Source organism: Eptatretus burgeri, chromosome 5 (genome assembly GCF_056783735.1).
Source record: "Eptatretus burgeri isolate ZD-2024b chromosome 5, Ebu_testis_v1, whole genome shotgun sequence".
NCBI lineage: Eukaryota > Metazoa > Chordata > Myxini > Myxiniformes > Myxinidae > Eptatretus > Eptatretus burgeri.
In genome coordinates this window covers 84,944,694-84,968,454 of record NC_140965.1, presented here as the reverse complement: position 1 = coordinate 84,968,454, position 23,761 = coordinate 84,944,694, and the positions used below count along the sequence as shown (strand labels likewise).

Here is a 23,761-nt window from a genome sequence, read left to right as displayed (position 1 = left end):
CATGAATCGGGAAACAAAACTGCAGTTTAGCAGTACTTTGGCTCTGAATTTGGCCTGATCGTGCATGCACAGAGAGGAGTGAGATAATTTTTTTACTGTCTGCCTGCCTGGCAGTAAAATCCTTCCAAACAGGAAACTTACTGCTTTTAAGGATGTTATAAAGGACACAAACAAGAGGTACGAATAACTCACGTAACTTGTTAAATCAGGTAGTGCAAAAAACATTGCATCAACGGCGCTAAACTTCCAAAATTTCGTTTTACTGCAACCTTTAAAACTTTCATTTTCTTTCAATCGAATTATAAACTTGTACACTGCAGAACACAAATCACCTTTTTGGCACTTTCAAAAACCTTTAGTTTAGCAGTACTTGGACAAAATATTACAGCATTTTACATCGTCCAGACCAATCAAATTTTCTGCTCACAACCCTGCCCATGTCCTTTTTTCTCAAGACTATGGGGTAAAGGTGTTCTGTGAACTCTATAGTTAACTTTTACTTTGAATGAGATGGTCGTTGGTCTGTTGCAGGGAGCGTGAGAGGATTGAATGCGGGAGTCTATGGCAAAAAGGCCACCATTTTCACTTTGTGAAATAAAGTAACTAATTAATTGGTTTCAACAATAATCGTTGGGCTCAAAATCTCAGAGCGCTGAATTTTTTTATGTGCAGACCAAGGGAGGCTGTTTGAAAAGATTATTGAGATGGGGAGGTAAAGGTGTTTATAGGTGAAAGAAAGAATGTGAGTGAGAGAAAGAGAGAGAGAAAGGGGATATTATGTTTGGAGTGGTGGGGGGTGGGGGGGGGAGGGAAGCATATTATGGAATGTCATGATGAATTTGGGTGCAAGGATTGGAACAGGGGATTTAGTGCAATTTTCATGATATTTGCATACAAAATACATAGACGTTGATACATAAAATTGGTGTAATTACCTTTCCATTGCCTTTATGGCATGATAATTAACTATATCACAGTTTTACCTGAAAATTAACAAATATATTGGTTCAACAGGATGGTGTTGAGGAAGCACACAAACCTTTGAGCTGTCTTCTCTGGGTTTGATTCTTAGGCTGACTCAATACGTGACTTTTGAAATGATGTATGAATGCAAAATGAGGCTCTTTGAGCACACGCTGTGTGTTTACACTGACTCGGTTCAGCTCACAGGGCACTTTTAACCTGCCATTTCGAGTGCAAAATGTGTGATTAAAATTGCCTTCTAAACATAATTTTCAGCTTTTAGAAGAAAGAGTGGCAATTTCAAGATCATTTACCATATTTTTTTGTGTTCCTAAATGCAAGTCGGACCGACGGAAATATATGAATATGAGAAATATTCGTGGATGAGAGGCATCAGGTTCGTAACATTTCCTGTTAGTACAAGCAAGCAGCGGCAGTGTATATAACACACACACACACACACACACACACACACACACACACACACACAAACACACACACACACACACACACACACACACACACACACGACACTTCTTCTTTTAGAAATAAATGCAAATATCTAGCATAATTTCTCTTGTGGCCCCAGAATAACAGCCCTCACAGCTCCAGTAGCTCTCCCCAACCCTTTCCCAAAATGATTAATCGTAAATATCATCATCTTAAACTCACCATGTACATTCACAAGCCACAGATATGTCCTTCCAATCAATGTTTAGACTCACCTAATCCAGATACACAATCCATTCGCTGGTAGCGATCCATCAGGGAGTTGTGTAGAACACACCTGTCCACTTGGGCCTTGCACTGATCCAGATGATCAGGAGTTTGCAATACGAGCAGCTGTCCAGTCGGCGAACTGAAAAAAAGTTATCCAAGTCTTTCATTGTGCAGAGGCACAGTCCTTTCTCTCAGGTACTTTTCCAAGCATTTTCAACTTCTTTGAAAACTTTGTGAGCCATTTCAGGTAACAATACTTATCCCGGACACATGATGTACTTTCTTTCATCCCGAACACACAAGTTTCCTGGGGTTTCTGCACATGCACACTGAGCATTCTGGAGTGGATTAAATCATTTCGAAAGTCGAATGACAGATTGGTGTTTTACAGGCATCACAAAGTGTGCTGGTCCTCAGAATGATGGACACTAAGCTTGTTATCCCGTCTGCTAGTAATAGCTAGTGTGTGTGCTAACGATCCCATGGTGTCTTTTTACGAAGAGTAGACGAGGTTTTGCCGACACCGTAAAAACAAGCTCAAAATTCCTGCACTCTCAGTGGAGTATTTTGCGACAGAGTGGCGACATGTCCAGAACTATAACCATGAGCCAATGAAACTGCCTCAGCAGTGCTATGCTCATAATGCCATGAGGACAAAGAAATATACACACAAAAAAATAAAATTATCATTCCAAATTGTAAAATATTGTCGCAGATGGTCCGTTAACACAGACTGCTCTGCACCAGGGGTACAACCTCTGTGTCTCGCCGAACAGCATTTGCATTACTGCATTTTAATCACTATTAACATTTACCATTCCCCAAGGATTGTTCAATCAAAGCCAAACCTGGTGGTAGAACACGTGGGAGGAAAAAGCGGGAAAACGTTCCTTATAATTAAAATGCTTTATTGAAAAAAATGAGACATGAGGTGTTGAGATAACAATACTTGGACAGATGTGGTGCAGGAGGACAAACAAATGGGGAAGGTAAGACGTGGAAAACCCAAACTTATGTACAATCGGAAATAAATAAATCCTCACCCGACTACGTACCGGACTCATACTATGAAGGAACAAAGGGGCAGGCAAGGGCTTGTGGCTGGCACAAGCTGAATACGACATACAGGTCACGATGGTACAGAGTGAAGTGCGGCTCGATGTGGGCAGGATGGCAGGAGCGACGTTGTCTGGAGGCGAGGGATGGTGGCATCCGTGTCTCTCCTCGGCAATCCTTCTTCCTTGGACCATGACGCACTCTCGATAAGTGTAAGATGTGTTCTCTCTCCAGAAGTGTAACTCCAACTCGCAGGCGTAAGGGCTGTCACAGCCTTCGTCCACTCTGGGACCATCTTTATGGGCAGTGGATCCCATTATTGGCCACCTGCTAGTGTAAGTAGCACCTCTGCTCAGGTTTCCCCGCCATGTGGGGCTGACTCTCAAGAGTGTTACACCCGAAGCCAGTGCTCTACAGCCCATCATGCCACCATGGCCTGCGGTCCACTGGCCAAACAGTTTGTGGTGTTTCCTTTAAAAGTGTAGTGTTTTCTGGATGTTTTTTGTGACCACAAGTCCTCCACCTATCGATCCCCAATGCATCCAAGTACATGCCTATCCAACCAATCCACTGTTTCTGCTGCCACTTCCTTTCCAGAGAGACGATCGCATGCATTAACTGGAGAGTTTGTAGAACACGTTACCCCATGCAGTGTTAAAGTATATACTTCAATGTAAATAAAATAATGATTTTAAAGTTCATTTAGAAACAAATTTCGGAGGTTTAGCACTGTTGAAGCAGTCATATACATCACCTTATTTAACATGTCCAGCACTGCAAAACCAGCGGTTCTTGGAACGAACAAGAAGGTGATTTGCGTTCTACTGTGTTCACGTATGTAATTCAATTTACATAAAATAAAGATTGTAAAGGTTATATAAAAAATTAATTCCGGAAGTTTACTGCTATTGACACAGTGGCTATTACAACACCCTATCTAACAAGTTATATTAGTTCTTCGTGCCTGTTGTTTATGTCCTTTATGACATCCCTAAAAACAATGTTTCCATTTTGGAATGATTTTCAATTTTGTTTGACTGCCAGGCAGGCAGACAGAGTAAAAATGTTATCTCACTCCTCTCTGTCTCTGAATTTGTCCCAATCGCACATGTACAGAGTACTGTTAAATGGCTGGTTTGATTTCTCATTCATGTTCGGATTCGTGTTCAAAATAAAACAATCAATTTAAATAAAGTTGTTCATCGATAATAAACTGACGTTTGTGGATGGATGGACAGAGAGATGGACAGACATTAACCAATTGCTTAACCCTGCTTTTTTGCTTCGCATGTCTCTACTCTCTGAGTAAAAGACCCCTGCTTTCCTACCACCCTAACTCTCCTCTTCCTTAATCTCAGGCTATGGCCTCTTGTCCTGTCACTGTCCATTCTGCTGATAAACTCTTCTTCACTTATTTTGTGAACACACTTCATTATTTTATATAACTCTATCAGATCCCCTCATTTATATTTTATAAAGTCCTGTCTCCTTCATCCACTGTTCATAACTTGGTCTGAGCTGGCCCTGGAATCAATCAGGTCGCTCTTTGCTAAACACTCATACGGAAGTTATGCTCTTCGTCAGATGTGGCAAACAAAACTGAATACATTATTTTACATGAGGCTTCACTAAATTCCTGTAGTGATATCTTTTCAGATTTGTAATTTATCCCCTTGCAAATACAGCCTAAAACCATATTAGCTTGACTTATAGCCGCCTGAGCCTGGTGTTCATTAACAGTTAAAATGGCTGACTTAAGATCTTGGAGTGTTGAGGTTGAGCCCCTGTCAGGGGTTAAATAACACCAGGTGGGTTGACTCAGTCTGTCATCCTTCAGAGGTCAGCAAAATGAATATGGCACCAGCTTACTAAGAAGATTCAGCCATTCGAGTATCCAGCATCAGAGTAGCGACCCATGCAGGATTGTGCCCCCGAGCCAATAGAAAACTGCCTTGGCAGCCATTTGCATCTGAAAATGTGAAAGGAGTGGTTGTTCTTCTTCTTATTCTTCGATATCTGCCTGTTCCTATTTGCATTATTCTTACCCATCCCAATACCTTACATTTCCCTATGTATTTTATGTAAAGTTGAGGCTCATGGATGAGCTGGAACATAGAACGAATCAGGACATAACAACGAAAGGAACAGTACAAAGGGAGGGGGGAAGCACATCAACAGCATGGTTGAGGGACAAAATAGAGGAAAACCTGGACAAATAAAGGATGTGGGGAAGAATGACCGGGTGGACAAGATGGATGCAGAAGCAAACTCTCAGAAAGGAAAAAGTATTTTTGGAAAGAGGTGGGCTTGGAAAGAGACACCACATCTTTTGACATTTTTGTCATAGGTGGCATTAGTAACAACTAGATGACCCGTGAACCCGTTGGGTTCCCATGGTGACAAGGTTGATAAAAAAAAATTCCAAAAAATAAAAAAATATATATAGCTCCAGCGAACTATATGGCTGAGGTTGTTTTCATTCATCAAATTCTCCCGAAGAGTATTTGACTGAATCGGGAATTGATTTTTAAATATTTTTTTTGTTGCCCGATGTTAACGAAACTTGATATTGCACACCGCAGGAGAATGCTGAGTTAGGTGGCCCTAAAAATTTTTGCACTATCATGTACCGTTTTGGCTGTATTTCGGTAACATACATACATACATACATACATACAAGATGAGAGTTTTAGTAATATATATATATATATATATATATATATATATATATATATATATATACATATATATATATATATATATATATATATATATATATATATATATACAGCTCTGGAAAAAATAACAGACCACTCCAAAAAAAAATTAAATCAGCATCTCCACATGTATGGCAGCCATTCCAGTGTCTGTTGAATTCCAACACAGGCACACCTCATTCTACTTAGTGAGGTACTGATTAGGTGATCACCCGAAGCGAATCTTATTCAACAACGAAAAGTATAAAAACCACTGCTGTGGTCATCACTATCCTCTTGCAATAGGACCTGCGGGATGGCAAAAACAGTGCTAGTTGAACCTCAAAAGTAATTGGAATTAAAAAAAAACGATTGACTATGCCAAAAGAGTTGAAAAGAAAAGTTTTGAGTGAGGAAAAGAAGGGTTCAATTCTGGCTTTACTGGCAGAGGGATACAGTGAGCGTCACGTTGCTTCCATCCTTAAAATTTCAAAGACGGCGGTTCATAAAAACAAGGTCAAGCAGCAGACATTGGGGACAACAAAGCTACAGACTGGCAGCGGGTGAAAACGACTTTCCACTGACCGGGATGTCTGCCAACTCATTCGAATGTCACTCAACAACCGTATGATGACATCAAGTGACCTACAAAAAGAATGGCAAACGTCAGCTGGGGTGAAGTGCACGGCGAGGACGGTTCGAAACAGGCTCCTAGGGGCAGGGCTGAAGTCGTGCAAAGCTAGAAAAAAGCCCCTCATCAATGAGAAGCAAAGAAGAGCCAGGCTGAGGTTTGCAATAGACCATAAGGATTGGACCGTAGAGGACTGGAGTAAGGTCATCTTCTCTGATGAGTCTAATTTTCATCTTTGTCCAACACCTGGTCGTCTAATGGTGAGACGGAGACCGGGAGAGGCCTACAAGCCACAGTGTCTCGCACCCACTGTGAAATTTGGTGGAGGATCGGAGATGATCTGGGGTGCTTCAGCAAGGCTGGAATCAGGCAGATTTGTCTTTGTGAAGGAATCATGAATCAAGCCACGTACAAGGTTGTCCTGGAAGAACACTTGCTTCCTTCTGCTCTGACAATGTTCCCCAACTCTGAGGATTGGTTTTTCCAGCAGGACAATGCTCCATGCCACACAGCCAGGTCAATCAAGGTGTGGATGGAGGACCATCAGATCAAGACCCTGTCATGGCCAGCCCAATCTCCAGACCTGAACCCCATTGAAAACCTCTGGAATGTAATCAAGAGGAAGATGGATGGTCACAAGCCATCAAACAAAGCCAAACTGCTTGAATTTTTGCGCCAGGAGTGGCATAAAGTCACCCCAACAGCAATGTGAAAGACTGGAGGAGAGCATGCCAAGACGCATGAAAGCTGTGATTGAAAATCAGGGTTATTCCACAAAATATTGATTTCTGAACTCTTCCTAAGTTAAAACATTGGTATTGTGTTGTTTAAAAATGAATATGAACTTGTTTTGTTTGTATTATTTGAGGTCTGAAAACACGGAATCTTTGTTGATATTTTGACCAGTTGTCATTTTCTGCAAATAAATGCTCGAAATGACAATATTTTTAATTGGAATTTGGGAGAAATGTTGTCAGTAGTTTATAGAATAAAACAAAAATGTTCATTTTACTCAAACTCATACCTAGAAATAGTAAAACCAGAAAAACTGATAATTTTGCAGTGGTCTCAAAATTTTTTCCAGAGCTGTATATATATATATATATATATATATATATATATATATATATATATATATATATATATATATATATATATATATATATATATATATGTGTGTGTGTGTGGAGCTCGGTCTCAGCATGCCTGCGTGTTTCCGTCCGTCAACAATTGTCCTATCGGGATACCACTAATCAAGCAACAACGGTATCCCCTATACAACGCAGCATAGCAATACACACATATATGTACACGCAGCATAGAATGTGCTTCACATATACGCACGCATGAGGAGAGTTTGTTTCCTGGCATGGCCTGTGCCTAATACGTTCCCCAGAGAGTTTGATCAAAGGAAGGAAGACAGGAGGATGTGGAGGGGGAGGGTAATATATTTTTAATATGATCTTCCTGTGAGTGTGTTGTGTATTATTCAGAATTCAGTATGTAAAAAGGCTGTGATGAATATCCCATTTTCCCATTCTATACATCGTATCTCTCCACTGCCATTGCCAAGTGTTCCTTGCCATGAACATCAGTTGTTCCTCTCACCACATCCATTAACCTGAAAGTCCACTTTTCATACTGCAGGACACAGATCAAGATTAACTATTAACTTAAAACAAAAGAGCTAAAATTTCAGGAGACATCACCATAGAATTGTGTTTCTGCAAAAAGAATGAAAAACATTGAGTGAAATCGATTTTCAAGGTCTGGTATCTGAAGCACAATCAACAAGTCAGGGTAAAAAATAATCTATAAATTGACAAACCCAGGACTGGAGGACCCAAAAAGCTAACGAGGATGAGCAATACTTGAAGATAATATCCTGAAGGAATAAAATGAAGAAAAGTGTTGAATTGACAACAGAATTGGCAGAGGCTCATGTCATCCATCCCTCAACAGTCCGGAGGTCACTTTTTATATCAGGACTTCAAGCATGTGTTGCAGTAAAAAAAATTATGTTAATATTGGAAAACAAGACTAAAAGGCACGCAGAAATCGCAGAAAATATGCACAAGAACACAGGAATTGTTTGATGGAACAATCGTCGAAGGTGCTTTAGTTTAGACAGGCGAGTTAAAGTTTCAGTTACTGTACTTGTTTACTTGGATCTATGCTCAGAGCCAACGATTAAACATAGAGAAGCTTCAAATCAAGTTTTGGAGTGCATACCCTCAAGTGGTGTTCGAAATTTGCTGAAAATTGATGGTGTTGTTGCGGACCCGGGGTCTGGGCGAGATGACCATGACGGGGGAAATCTACCTCGGGTTCCCACAGACTCTTCGGAATCGCAGGCCGTCGCACACGAATAACTCCATGACGTGGCAGGTCGCTAATTGACCGTGAACGCCATTAACTCAACCACGTGACCTAGGGTCCGCCGTCAACGCTTAACTGGTTACCTGAAGTAGTCATGTGACCTAATTACCGGGGCACACACCCTCGGTACGCCTTCTCCAAACTGGATCACCTTCCCGGATCAAATGCAGCCAAGCATAACTGCCAAGAAACGTAACAGCTAGAAGAACGGATCATTGGGAGATAACATCCTGGCGAAGTTAGGATACGGACCATGCTGGATCAATGAAGGAAAAGATGAAATCGAGCTGCGAACATTTCCATACAAGCATTTATTAACAATCAGGTGAGGAAAAGTATGTGGCACGGTAAATGGGTTTATTGTTATGTAGAAAAGGGAAAGCAAGGAATTTCTGGGGTGGAACAAAAAGGCAAGCAACTTACTAAAGCAGACACAGGGCAGACTGAGATGTTATATCTTCTACACTCTTAACTTAAGCTAGGACAGGTGCCATCTCACACACACACACACACACACACACACACACACACACACACACACACACACACACACACACACACACACCCAATGAAGATGACATAATCAGAAGGAAGGAGAGGAGATGAGGGCTTATGGCCTCGCAATACCTTGCATGGTCGGCCGACTGCGCTACCCAGTACACTTTGGGGGATGCTCCACTGAACGATCCCACCTTGAGAGTTGGCGTGTTGTCTCTCCTGCTAATTACTGTGCCAAGGCTTGTGGAAGCACGTGCACCAGTGCAGAGAGTGGGTGGAGCAGGCAGGCAAGGAAGGCGGGTGGAGTGGGCAGACGCCAGCAGGCAAGGAAGGCGGAGTCAGCAGGCGAGTAAGGTGGGTGGAGTAGGCAGACGCCAGAAGGAAAGGAAGGTGGAGTCAGCAGGCAGAGTCAGCAGGCGAGAAAGGTGGAGTCAGCAGCGAGTAAGGCGGAGCAGCAGGTGAATGCAGAGATCCAGAGTGAACGGCTTCGCAATCCGCCTTTTATAAGCACCGTTGTGTCGGCTGGGGTGATGACCCGAAGCGATGCGTCATCAGCCGCATCGTGTGCTCCTATTGGGCCCCGGTCCCACGCTGCCAGGATCCTACAGCCGGAAGTGGTCCCATTCGTACATCCAGTGCAACATGACTGAGCCGTGGAATTGACTTGCACCGAATACCGCGACATTAATCGCCCTGCACCGAACTGCCAGGCCGTGTTCCGTTGACTGACCGAAGGTCGTGTCGGTCCTGTATTCCCGTTCGGGCACCCCCGGTGCTCTGCGGTTGGCACTGGTCAATGCGCTTGTTCTGTCCACATGCCACGTGGCCTGAGTGGTCTGGGCCATGCAGCACACCTCTGCTTGGTGGCGACTGCATTGTGGCGGAGGTGCAAGGAGGCGTGGGATTACCTCTGTCATTTGCGGGAGATATTGGTGGCCGAGGTGGCGAGCGAAGGTCGATGGTGAGATGCCGTTGTAAATCAGCTTGCAGACCCGAATGAAGATGTGCGCCATGCGTGTCCTGTACGGTGTGGTGGTGATTATCACAGGGCTGCGCGCGTGTCTGTTATTGTGCATGTGCCCCTGCTTCACTTAATATCATGGATTGAAGGAAAAGGTTGGATGTAAATCAGGGTTGAAAAGAAGACAGATATAATTATTATATGCAGATTTGAATGAAAGTGCGTGCCATGTGCATCATGTACAGTGTAAGTGGAGGGTTTTTCATCATTGTGATTTTCACAGGTGGCCGTCTGGGTGTGGTGCCTGCTTTGACTTGTTTCATGGGTAAAAGGAAATGGTTGAAATAAAAATCAGGATTGAATGGAAGATAGAGATATAATTAGACCGAGCTATAAGGCCCATGCAACGCACTTCATCCCGTTAACCCAGTAGACATGAGGGGAAGGTCTGACTGCACAAATAATAATGAAATAAATGCCTGGGGATCACTGTATGTTGGGTGGAATCGCCTTTGAGGTATGTGGTTTCACAGAACCGCAACAGTATATTAACTGCAGCAAGGTACAAACCAATTTGAATCTACCTTGTTGTCCTCAGTGGTGCAAAACTCAATGATCCAAACTTCATCTTACAGTAAGATAATGATCCAAAACACTCACCTGGAAAAACTAAACTTATTTGAGAAAGAAAGAGGAAGCCAGAGTGCTTGAACACATGGAATGGCCCCCTCAAAGCCTATATCTCAATATCTTTGAAGTTGTATGCAGCTATTTGAACAAAGAAAAAGTAAATAAGAATCCCAGCAACTTAGAAGATGTTTGGAAGGTCTAGTAAGAAGCGTAGAACACCATTTCACAAGAGTTTACAACAAAATTATTTGAAATTGTCTTGAAAAGGATTTCCATGGTTTTGAAGGAAAATGGTGGGCACGCTCGTTCTGAGTGTGCATCAAGGTATATTGTGTATAAATTTGGTTATTTGAATAATATTATATTTTTCATCAAGATGTATTCACATTGAACTCAAAATTTTAGTTTCCTCATGTGTCACAGTAGAAAAATTCAAAATGTCGAAGACTTTTGCACAGCAGTGTATACATACACATATTTGGATATTTAGACTTTTGTAAAGTATCAAGAAGTTTGTTGTTACCTAAAATTAAGAATTGAAACTTTTTATTTGGATGTTGACCTTTGCCAGGTGAAAAATCATACTGCACAGCAAATTGAAGTACTTATGCAGCCAGGACTTATTGGGAGACAATGTTGTGGGTATTGCTGTGTTGTGTTTCCTTTTTAGTGTTTTATTTGACCTACTCGTTATCATCCAACATATATCTGGCCAGCTGTTAAGTGGGCACAGTTTGAGGTCTCGACCAGCCAAATGCGCAAGTGTAGTCCAAGCTACGCCCCTCTCCCAGCATGGGTAGTGACGCACAACCGCCTAGCCAATGTGAGATGAGAGACGTACATACATTACGCGAAGTAATGATGCGAGATCATTGAAGGCGCCATTATTTAATATCTATCTCAACCTCACGCTCTCTCTAGTCATCATCTATCCATCCATCCAGTGACTTGCCACCTTTGTCAATTATTCAGATAGTGTTCATTTTCATTGAGGTGTGGCGTGCACTGAAAACCCACAAAGGTGGTTGCATTCCTAGATCCTAAGCAGGGATTTGGAATTTCTTCAGCATTCGGGTACAAATTGACCTACTCTTAAAGATACCATGGGATATTTTACCAGCAAATGGGACAAACAACTTTATGTCCCATCCTACAATTGATACACTTATCAATGTTACAGAGTACTATTGTATGTGAAGGCTATCTTTCGGTCTGCAACTGCAGACAATATAAACTATCCATTTTATCACCGAGTAGTTTATAGGAGTAGATTTATTGCAATGGAAAGTGAGATGCAGCTAACGTTTTGAGCATTATAGAGCAATGTCAGAACAAAATAAGTCATTCTGACGAAGAGCTAATGCTCGAAACGTCAGCCGCAACTCGTTTCTCTCGAGGTGGTAATTATACTCCTATGAACTTTTCGTTTGTAAAATCCATGGTTTATCATCGATTGTCTGCACAGTTTGTAAAGAATCGGGAAGTCAGTTTATAGTCGGGTGACTGAATAAAGACAAAAAAAGTTGAAAGACCAGTGTGTGATACCTCTGTGCCATCCTTCCAATCGCTGCTCACACATGTTGCAGGTGTGCTCGAGAGGGAAGAACCCTCAGTACGGATGATGCTCGCTCATGCAGGTATTCGCCTTAGGAGGTCACACCACACTTATGTCATTTCAACAACGAAATACGCACAGATATACCGATTGGTGGATTTTTTAGCAGTCATTCAACTTTATATATCCCATTTATACATATACACATGGAACCTTCGACGCGTAACATAATGGACAGCAAAGGGAATTCTCCGCCACCTCCCTTTTGTGAAATCTTCTCGTGAATTTGTAATAACTATATTAGTCGCAATATAACCAAAATCTAACCACATTATGATATAAAGCCTGCTGCTTTATATGTGATTACACTACATTCGACTGTGCACAAGTACTTGGTTCGAGAACGAAGTTTGATTGAACACAGAAAGCAAAAAAAAAAAAAACACTTAATTGTTTGTATAGGACCGTTTTGAAATCCGGGAAAGAACGAAAATGCGCCTTTTTACTTACAATGAGGATCACTCGAAAACGACATATCAAGCAAAAGAGTGATCCGAGCTCTAATTTAGATTTATCTATAGGTGCGTGTGTGCGTGTGGTCAAAAATAAAAGAATGATCATGATTTATTGAAATCGATCGATTCAAAGACATTTACTGCACGCACACATACTTGTCGATTGCATATCCAAATTTTTGCAGAATGACCAAGCATAGATTTTAATATGAGCCGAAAGAAACACAATAATCCAAACAAAGCTCATGCCATTTATAAATGACGTCGAGTTCAGCATCTGTTTCTTTGACCGTTGCAGAATGATCATATTTCTTTATGCAAATATTCTATTGCGTAAAAGTTCACAATCGCCGCAACTCTCATGCATGTCAATGGAAAGGGGTTTTTTTGCTTTTCTCTTTTCACTATAAAGAAGGGGGAGAGAAATGAGCTACACGGGCACTCTTAACGTGCTTATGGACGTTGAAAGACGTTTATAAAATTGGATTTAAAGCCTTGAAAGCTAAAACAAAAGTAGAAAAACAGTTTGGGCCTGCTCTGGTTGCGGGACAATTTTTGCGCTCCTTTTTACGCAATTTTGGGCGAGGCTGTGACCAAAACGCTTAAACTGCTGGGGAAAGGGCTTAAAACCAGACGTATTCAAACTCGGGCGATTTATCTATTCTGCTTACTTAATTCCTTCATCAATCTCTGCGCATTCGCCGACAACACGGTGACGTCCCGATCGGGTGAAGTTGGCGAGCTTGTGCATTGCTGAAAGAGGCAAGTTTACGCATGTTCTTTTGCAGGTGGCAGGGATAATACAGTCGCACCAGCTGGGTTAGGCGCGCTTTTTATCTGTCCCGACCATCGTCTTGATTAAAATTTCGGTTTACAAACCCATTCAACACTTTCAATGGACATTTATTCTAGAAGAATGGGCCCCCAAATTGAGGCGGCGCAAGCGCAGGCGGTGAGCGGGCGGTCTGGCTGGGGTGCCAAGGCAGCGGAGAGCACGACCAGCCGGCCCCGCTCGTGTGCCTGGCACTCCGCACACCTGCCGAGGCGCGGCGAATAGAAAGGCGCCAAACAAAACGGGCCTGCCTGGGTAACCCCCATCCCACGTGCTGGCTGAACACCCCCTCCCCTCCTCCAAAAGAACCATGCAACCCATGCCGAGAGACAGTGCTCGTCAAGCACGCGCGTGCGTGCATGGAGGTCACAGCGATGGGGGTGGTTCGAGGTGTGGCACTGGTTTGCACACCGACTCTCCGCGTGCGCCATGACCCATGGAGTAGTGGGAGGTGTAAAAGGTCCAGGGCTGTGTTGAGACTGTCAAAGTTGCGCAAAACTTTGTCCTTTCGCATTTCGCGCCCTGCTATTAAGATGTTAATAGGCGTGCCACGTGATTCGTCGAGGGGTCCACGTGGAACAGAGAAGTGGGATCGTGGCCCCATCCGAGGAATGGAAAATACATAAACATCGGCGGTAGAGACATAATCCTTGGAGTCATGGTAATCGCGCGAGCAACGTTTTCCTGCAGCATCCCATATAAATAGATTCACTGAGGACACGTCGACTGTCGCACGCGACTGCAACACCGCAAACACAAGCTGCAAGCAACTTGGTCCAGATATGGCTTCAGCTAAAAAGCTGCGCAAGGTATCAGTATAATATCATATCTTTGTCTCACTCTTTTCCCACTCTCTGCATCAACGTATAATGTAATTGCTCATGTGATGTAATTTCTCACCAATATTAGCGTGCTTCTGCTTACATATAAAGTGCAATCCATGAACGTGTTTCCATTTTATAACTATGCCAACGTTTTTTTCCCCCTCCCTCGGGTTCCACCCACCTGTCTCACAAAGGGCGGTTCCGTATCACACAAGGTCATTGAGAAACGTCGTCGTGACCGCATTAACCACTGCCTTGCTGAGCTCGGAAACACAGTACCAATGGCTCTTGCCAGGCAGGTAAACCCGCTGCGTCTTCCCTCTGCACCCCAGATGTCTCGGACCAGACCTGTGAGAAATATGTCGATATTTGACATTGTTTTGCAGCATTGCATACATGATGATTCATTTAATGCGTATATTGTGAATGCAATAACATAGAGATATGCTGTCTGGGCAGGATAGCGGTAAGCTGGAGAAAGCAGAGATCCTTGAGATGACTGTGCAGTACCTAAAGGCACTGCACTCCGCTGATCTCCTGCGGGGAAAAGACAAAGGTATAGCTTATTCACTGAAAAACGTGTATTACAATGATACATTTCCACATACATGTCATATTGTGACCAGTGACGCACCTCGACATATCCCCATATAACATGATTGTGCTTAATGATCTGCGATTTGTATCGGATAATTACATGTTCCAAAATCAATCTACGATCAACCAAACCGTGAGCTCACGCCACGACTTGCCCATAGAAAGGTATCATGAGATGGAATGCTGAGCAAGTGAATCACATTGCAGAAACTTGGGGTTTAATGGTGAACATAATGATGCATGGAACAGCATATATGTATACTATGAAAATATTTCATTCAATAAAATGGCATGGGCTGGCCAGATCTAATTAAGAGGTATCTCACACTTGAATTGTCTCGCCTGGGTGTGAATCTCCACCCGGCTATAAATTATCACCTGAGTGTTATGCATGCAGGGCGATACTTAAAACATGCGTGCCATCCAATGGAAGGATGGTAAGCCGGAGGACCCATCTGTCAGCACCATTGGTGGATGTTAAAGATCTCACGGTATCTTTCACAAAGAGTAGGAGAGTTATCAAGAGCACTATGAACAGATAACAAATTCCTGCCAGAGGTGAACATCACGCCTGCCCTATGGATTCCAGAAACACTTTGGCCAGAACCATGATCAGTGGCTGACCCCACAAAAAAAAAATGCAGGAATAATTGGGGTAATCAAATAGTAAAGTGTGATGAGACACTGTAGTAGGGTATATTTTAAGATTATGGCATTATGAGAGTAGTATATATTTAAATAATATGGGATTATCAGAATAGAGTAGCATATTTTAAGCTTATAGTTTTGTGAGAGTCGAGCAGTATAATTTAAGATTATGATATTATGAGAGTAGTATGGTATATTTTAAGATGCTGGCATATGAGAGTCATATATATTTAGAGAATATGGTATCATCAGAGTTGAGTTGTATATTTTAAGCTTATGACATTGTGAAAGTAAAGTAGTATAATTTAAGATTATGATATTATGAGAGTAGTGTGGTATATTTTACGATTATTATATCATGAGAGTGGTGTAGTATATTTTAAGATTATGTTATTATGAGAGTAGTGTAGTATATTTTACGATTATGATATTATGAGAGTGGTTTAGTATTTCATTTTAATATTTTAAGATTATGTTATTATGAGAGTAGAGTAATATTTTTTACGATTATGATATCATGAGAGTGGTGTAGTATATTTTAAGATTATGTTATTATGAGAGTAGTGTAATATATTTTACGATTATGATATCATGAGAGTGGTGTAGTATATTTTAAGATTATGATATCATGAGAGTGGTAAAGTATGCTTTTGAGATTTTGATATTATGAGAGTGTTGTCGTAAATTTTAAGATTATGTTATTATGAGAGTAGTAGTGTTGTATATTTCAAGATTATGATATTATGAGAGTATTGTAGTATAGTTTAATAGTATGGTATAATGAGAGTATTGTGGTATATTTTAACAGTATGATTATGTGAGAGTGGAGGAGTTTATTTTAGTCGTATGCTATGCAAATATAGATGGTATAATTTAATCATATGGTATAACTCTGAATAGTGTGGTATAATTTAACTTTATGGTATTATGAGAATAGTAATATATTTTAACAGAATGGTATTATGAGAGTCGTGTAGTATAATTTAACATGATGGTATTATGAGAATAGTCGTAAATTTAACAGTATAGTATTATGAGAGTAATGTATTATATTTTAACAGTGTGATATTATGAGAGAAGTGGAGTATATTTTAAGATTATGGTAATATGAGAGTGGTGTAGTATATTTTAAGATTATGATATTATGAGAATAGTGCAGTATTTTAAGAAGATGGTGATATGAGAGTAATGTAGTAGATTTCACCATTATGGTATTGTGAGAGTAGAGTAGTATATTTCAAGAATATAGTATCATGGGAGAAGTGGAGTATATTTTAAGATTATGGTAATATGACAGTAGTGTCGTGCATATTCAGAGTATGGTGTGATGAGAATAGTAGTATATTTTAGGTGTATTTTAGGTGTATGAGAATACTATTCGATTTTAAGCATATGGTGCAATGAGAAATAGTAGAATATTTTTAGAGTATGGTATTATGAGAATAGTAGAATGTTTTAAGCTTATGGTATTGTGAAAATAGTAGTTTATATTAACAGCATGGTATTGTGAGTGGTGTAGTATATTTTTAGAACATGATAATATGAGAGTGGTGTGGTATATTTTAAGATTATGGTATTATGAGAATAGTGTAATATATTTTAGCAGTATAATACTATGAGAGTAGTGTAGTATATTCTAACAGTATGGGATTATGAGAGCAGTGTGGTATTTTAATAAAATGGAATTATAAAAGTAGTGTAGTATATTTTAACAGGATGGTATCATGAGAGTGGTGAAGTATATTTTCAGATTATGGTATTATGAGTGATATGTAGTATATTTGAAAAGTGTTATTAGAATAGTGTAGTACATTTTATGATTATGGCATTATGAGAGTAGTGTCATATATTTTAAGATTATGGTATTATGAGAGTAGTGTAGTATATTTTAAAAGTATGGTATTATGAGAGCAGTGCAGTATATTTTAACGGCATGATATTATGAGAGTAGTGAAGTATATTTTAAGATTATGGTATTATGAGAGTAGTGAAATATGTTTGAAGATAATGATATTACGAGAGTATTGTAGTATATTTTAATAGTATGGTATAATGAGAGTATTGCTGTATATTTTTAGTTTAATATTATGAGAGTAGTGTAGTGTATTTTACGATTATGGTATTGTGAGAGTTGTGTAGTATATTTTAATGGTATGGTATTATGAGAGAAGTGCAGTATATTTTAACAGAATTATATTGTTAGTAATGTAGTATGTTTTATTAGTATGGCATTATGAGAGTAGTGTAGTATATTTTAACAGCATGATATTATGAGAGTGGTGTGGTATATTTTAACAGTGTGATATTATGAGATTCGTGTAGTGTATTTTAAGATTATGGTATTTTGAGAGTAGGGTAGTGTCTTTTAAGATTATGGTATCGTGAGAGTTTTGTAGTATATTTTAATAGTATGGAATAATAAGAGTAGTGTCGTATATTTTAAGCTTATGGTATTATGACAATACTCTGGTATATTTTAAGAACATGGTATTATGAGAGTAGTGCCATATATTTGAAGAATCTTGTATTATTCGAGTGGGGTAATATATAAGATTAGGTTAACCCCCGCTCTCATTGGGAAAATGGCCTTTAAAATGCCTGTTGTTGTTGTTGTTCTATATAAGATTATAGTATTATGAGAGTCATGTGGTATATTTTAAGAATATGGTATTATGAGATCATGCCATATTCTTAAAATGACATGCTAAAATACACAATTTGGTGTCTGTCTGTCTGTCTGTCGGCTGACAATACATTTGGTCGATACATGTTCAATCTCAACCAACCTTGACAGGATGACTATGGGTCTATGATGGAAGTTATCACAACTTAATTCCCCTCCCCTCCCCAAGGGCCTTTTGCACCTTGGGTGAAATCCGTGTTGAGGTGTATAGATGGCTTATCGTGGTGTTTTTTTCAAGGTCGCTTCTAACAACAAAATTAATAACAACACGAATGCTAATAGCATAATATATTGTCATTACAAAACAACATTAATACAAATAATATCCCCCTCTCCAAGGTTTTTTTCCTCCTTGGACAAATGCCATGTTCATTTGTATAAATAGCTTATTTTGGTGTTTTGAGGGGACCCATACCGAAATTAAAAATAATTATAAAATCCAAACAAGTATGATTACATTTTTTAATGGCCGCTGCTGCTGTTTAACACAAAACTGAATGGGAGGAAACCCGATTTTCTTGAGGCTTTATATGCTTATCGTGTACCCTGAAGACGAATGGACCCGAGCCTAGATCTAATGTAATCTACATACCCCAGAGAGAATAATAACATGATCCCCTCCTGCCGCTTCCTGAAGGAGCAGGTGGACGAGTGTATAAAATATACAGTGTAGTATATTTTAACAGTATGGTATATGACAGTGGTGTCATTTATTTTTGGAAGTATGTTATTATGAGAGTTGTGTAGCATATTTTAAGATATTGGCATTATGAGAGTTGTGCAGCATATTTTAAGATCATGGTATTATGAGAATTATATAGCATATTATAACATTATGGTATTATGAGAGTTGTGTAGTATATTTTAAGAACATGGTGATATGAGAGTAATGTAGTATATTTCAACATTACGGTATTATGAGAGTAGAGTAGCATATTTCGAGAATATGGAATTGTGAAAGCAGTGTGATATATTTTAATAACATGATAATATGAGAGTAGTGTAGTATATTTTAATAACATGATAATATGCGAGTAGTGTAGTAGATTTCACCATTATGGTATTGTGAGAGTAGAGTCGTATATTTCAAGAATATGGTATTATGAGAGTGGTGTGGTACATTTTAGCAGTACGATGTTATGAGAGGAGTGTAGTATATTTTAATAATATGGTATTATAAGTGTAGTGTAGTATATTTTAATAATATGGTATTATAAGTGTAGTGTAGTATATTTTAATAATATGGTATTATGAGTGGCATAGTGTATTTTAAGAATATGTTATTACGACAATATCATAGTATATTTTAAGAGTATCGTATCATGAGAGTAGTACAGTTTATTTTGAGAGTATGATATTTTGATAGTCGTGTAGTATGTTTTAACATTATGGTATTACGAGAATAAGCCTGGTATTTATTTAACGGTAGGGGGCTGGCTTCCGATCTTCGGCTCCTGAGTTTGAGCCCCTGTCATGCTGTTAAATAACAGCAAATGGGTTTACTTAGCCTGTCGTCCTTGTGAGGTCGTCCAAATGAGTACCAGCTTACTCGGAAGAATGGCCTATTCGAGTATCCTTCATTGAAGTGGCAACCTGTCCAGGATTGCGTCCCCTAGTCAATGGAAAACTGCTTCAGCAGCCTATGCTTCTTAAGACCAGAGAGGATGGCTTTTCTTCTTCTTCTTCTTCTTCTTTGATGAGAGTAGTGCAGTTTATTTTATGATTATGGTATTCTTGTGGCACTAATGTATATCCACAAGCAAGGGGAAATGCTGGATATAGACATATCCCCCTGTCCCTCTTCTTGTTTATTTGTTTTCTGGACAGCTATATAAAGACGGGTTTTTTTTTGTTGGGGGGGGGGGATTGATGACGATGTAAATTTGGATATAAAACGAGCCCCCTCTTTGGAATTGAACTCCGTTCGTTAAATGCATCATGTGTCCTTGGAGTTTGAGCAGAAGCAAACAGGTAGCTCCTTCACGGTCCCTCTAAACACTTACAGTTTTGTTCAGCAACACTGTTTGTAAACAGGTACATAGAGCTTGGCCGAGAATGGACGTAATTTGTGGATGTAAAACACTTATGAACACTAACTCCATAATACACCTGCCTCCATTCATGTGAGGGTAAGATAGTCGACATATACAGCACCGGGTGAGAATCCAAAAAGTAGTGAATTTGAACATTTGAAACCATAATACAACCTTCCAGGTGAAACGATTTAACGTCATTAATTACATTTTTAATTGAAAATCTTGACACGCCATTCACATGGTTTTGTCTCATGTGTCTTTGGTACGACCCTGCAGGTGACCTGCTCCGAGAATTGTCCAGCTCCTACCAGGCAGGATACCAGGAGTGTCTGCGCAACCTTGTACATTACCTAACAGCCGTGGAGCGACTCGAACTCAAGGACTCGAGCTACCTCCGCGTGCTTGCCTTCTTGCAGGCTCGAGCCCGGCGTCCGTGTCCGGCCGGAGGTCTCTTGAGATCTACCACGTGTCACGGTTCGCCAACCTCTGCAGGACCTACGCGTACCGAGCCGTTCCCAAGCCAAGGGCTGTCGTGCCTGCCAATGGCTCCCCAGCAGGCGTTCCTGCCGCACGCCGGCCAGCAGACAGTGCACCAACCGCTGCACCTCCCTTCATCGGGCCACAGGACCATCATGGGTGCGCCTGGCGGGCCCTTCGAATGCCCTTACGTGACTTACTTGGGCTCCATGCCTGGAGGAATGCCTTGAACCCGCACATCGGAGAGTATTTCCTTACCGACATAACCATTCCGCTGACCCTTGGTGTGTGGTGGTCGAGGCTTCTCACCTCGCTGTGTACCCACATCAATTTGCTTTAATACATCCATTTGCTCACAAGGGGTCATTTATGACTGTTTTAAACAGTTATGTGAAGACAAACTGTGATTTATACAATGGTGTCATCGCCATGTAACAAATAAAAGGCAACACTTCGTGCCTATGTTCACGTACTCTTTGTAATTTACTGGGTTTGATACTATTTTGACCATGCGTACACCCTTTGTGCAAGGACAACATCGGCCACCCAGTTTATTATGAAAGGCACAATGGTGAGTGGCACAATGAGGGTCACTTCTCCTCAAGCGTCAGCTCCCAGGCTTGTGATGTCACGGTGTGCCAAGTTGGTAAGGGGTGGACTGCAGTACCCAAATCTGTGAACTGAACTGAAAAGGATGTATTAAAGCTCTCAAAGATCATTCGACATCACCTCCCCATGCTTTCCCTAAAAAATTATATTGTGAGAATAAAACTGGACCCTCTCAATCTGCAATGATGTCATAAATTAATTGTGTTTACAGAAGGAAAGCTGTTCACAAATCCATCCATACTCTGTGCAGAGCATTGGTGCTGCTTAAGCAGTTTCCTTGGCGATTGGGCACAATCTTGAACAGGTCACCACTCTGACACAGGATACCAGCATGCTGGTACTCATTTTGCCGACATCAGAAGGATGACAGGCAGAGTCAACCCACATGGTATTAATTCAACAGCAGAAAGGGATTTGAACTTCAGGATCCGAGGATCTCCAAGCCCATCACCCTAACCATTGAGCCAGCAGCAGGCATATTCACAAATAGCTCTCCTTAACTAGAACTGCACTTGGTAGAGAGTTCATACCTCCACCAGGGTGAACAGTTTCGTTTTGTGTCCCATTGATAGGCTGGATCGGGATCCAGACCTGAACTAAAATTTAATCAGCTTGTTCTTGGCACATATCCAAGTCATCCACCAAGTTTCATCCGAATCCGTCCACAACTTTTTGAGATATCATGCCATCTATCGTTTTTGGCCCTATCTCACTCAATGGTGAAAAAATCACATAAAAAGTTGCAGTATCCAGATCCAGATCATCACCAAAATCAAATCATTTCTTCCTCATTGCGCACCCAACCTATCCACCAAGGTTTCATCCGAATCCATCTACAACTTTTTGAGATAACGTGCTATATATTTGAAAAATCATTTTTAAATGTACACACTTATAGAATTATAATCACAAACTTAGTCCAAAAAACGCGAAACTGCAGTCCCGATAACCCTTTGGGGAATCAACTCACACCTGTTTGATGGAGGTGGAAAACACTGTCTCAGGTATCGTTCCAGAATCTCCCATAAATCCTCGATTGGGTTCAGATCTGGTGACTGAGAAGGCCATGACATATTGAGAACGTCAGTGTCATGCTCACCAAACCATTGGATGAGCGCAGGTGCTCTGTGCATGGGGGGGGGGGGGCATTGTCATCATGGAAGACTTCCCTCCCAGCAGGATAGAAATGCTGCAACATCACGGGTTAAGATGATCACTCAGTACCATGAAGTCGGGATTGGCATTGACCTTGTCTCCGCTCTGTGGAATTCTCGGCAGACCGTTTCTGATGAAACTGGATGCTTGTGCTGGAGGTTGAAATTTACCGTCAGTTGATCTGCAGTTGCTCGCCTGCTTTGCCGTGCAGTTCAAGAATTGTTCTTCTGAGATCCCAGAGTATTTCGGATATCACGCTTCCACCAACTGTTGTCCTGTGCTGATGTCTTCCCCTCAGAGTTCCATGCTGGCATCACCTTAGACACCGTTATTAAAGTTAAATTTATTTTGGACCTCTTTGAAGTTTATTATTAAACGTTATTTTTAGGTCCCAATGCTAAATGGAGGGTTTCTTTTACCTCCGCCATCGAAGGTCGACGGAGGTTATGTTTTCACCCCTGTAGGTCTGTCTGTTTGCCTGTGAACACGATATTTCACAAAGTTGTGGACAAATTAAGATGCAATTTGGTTGTCATGTTGGGTGTGTGACAAGGACGAATTGATTAGATTTTGGTGAAGATCCAGATATTAGAATAATTAAAGTGATTCTTCATCATTGAGAGATAGGGCAAGAAACAATCGACAGCAGGATATCTCAAAAAGTTATGGAACGGTAATGACAAAACTGGGTGGATGAGTTGGGTAGGTGAAAAGAACAAGCCGATTAGATATTGGTTCAGGTCCAGATCCAGATTCGGCCAAAACTATCAGTAGGATACATAATGTAAACTGTTCAACCTGGTGTTTAATTAAATGATCACCTTGCACTGCAACCTTTGTTCAAAGACATTCAGTTGAGGTTACTCTTATATTAACAATGCTGACATGGTTTGTTCAACTTTGTGGTAATCATCGGGTCATATCTTAGTGTACTGTAAAACAAACTGTGATTCCATGTTTTATTTGTACGTTTCAAATGTATCTCGTTTGGTATCATGCTCTTCTTGTGGTTGAATATTGAGGTTTGCCTTTGTGCGGAGCTTTTCAAATGCAGCACAGGAAGCGGTCGCCGGAGGCAGGAGACAGACGAACGCACAAACAGACACCATGGTTCACATTATATCATAGATCTATTATATCTACCACCTCTGATGTAACAGTACTTTAGAGATCCCACGTTGACCTTCCCAAAGAGGAAGTGAGCGATATCCGGCACCTTGGCCAAATTACAAATTGCTGCCCTAATCTGCAGAAGGCACAGTCGTCAGTGGCACAGCCGCACCCTCAGCCAATAAT

At 40.8% G+C, this 23,761-nt stretch overlaps 1 protein-coding gene across 1 annotated transcript; it reads left to right on the top strand.

Annotated features, from left to right (window-relative positions):
• The first annotated feature begins 13,875 nt into the window (after positions 1-13,875).
• Positions 13,876-21,477, top strand: HELT (helt bHLH transcription factor). The gene is made up of 4 exons (XM_085882758.1): positions 13,876-14,245; positions 14,455-14,559; positions 14,720-14,816; positions 20,501-21,477. The coding sequence occupies exons 1-4, from the start codon at positions 14,219-14,221 to the stop codon at positions 20,929-20,931; spliced, it is 660 nt and encodes a 219-aa protein (XP_085738884.1). The 5' UTR covers positions 13,876-14,218; the 3' UTR covers positions 20,932-21,477.
• Positions 21,478-23,761: the final 2,284 nt, after the last annotated feature.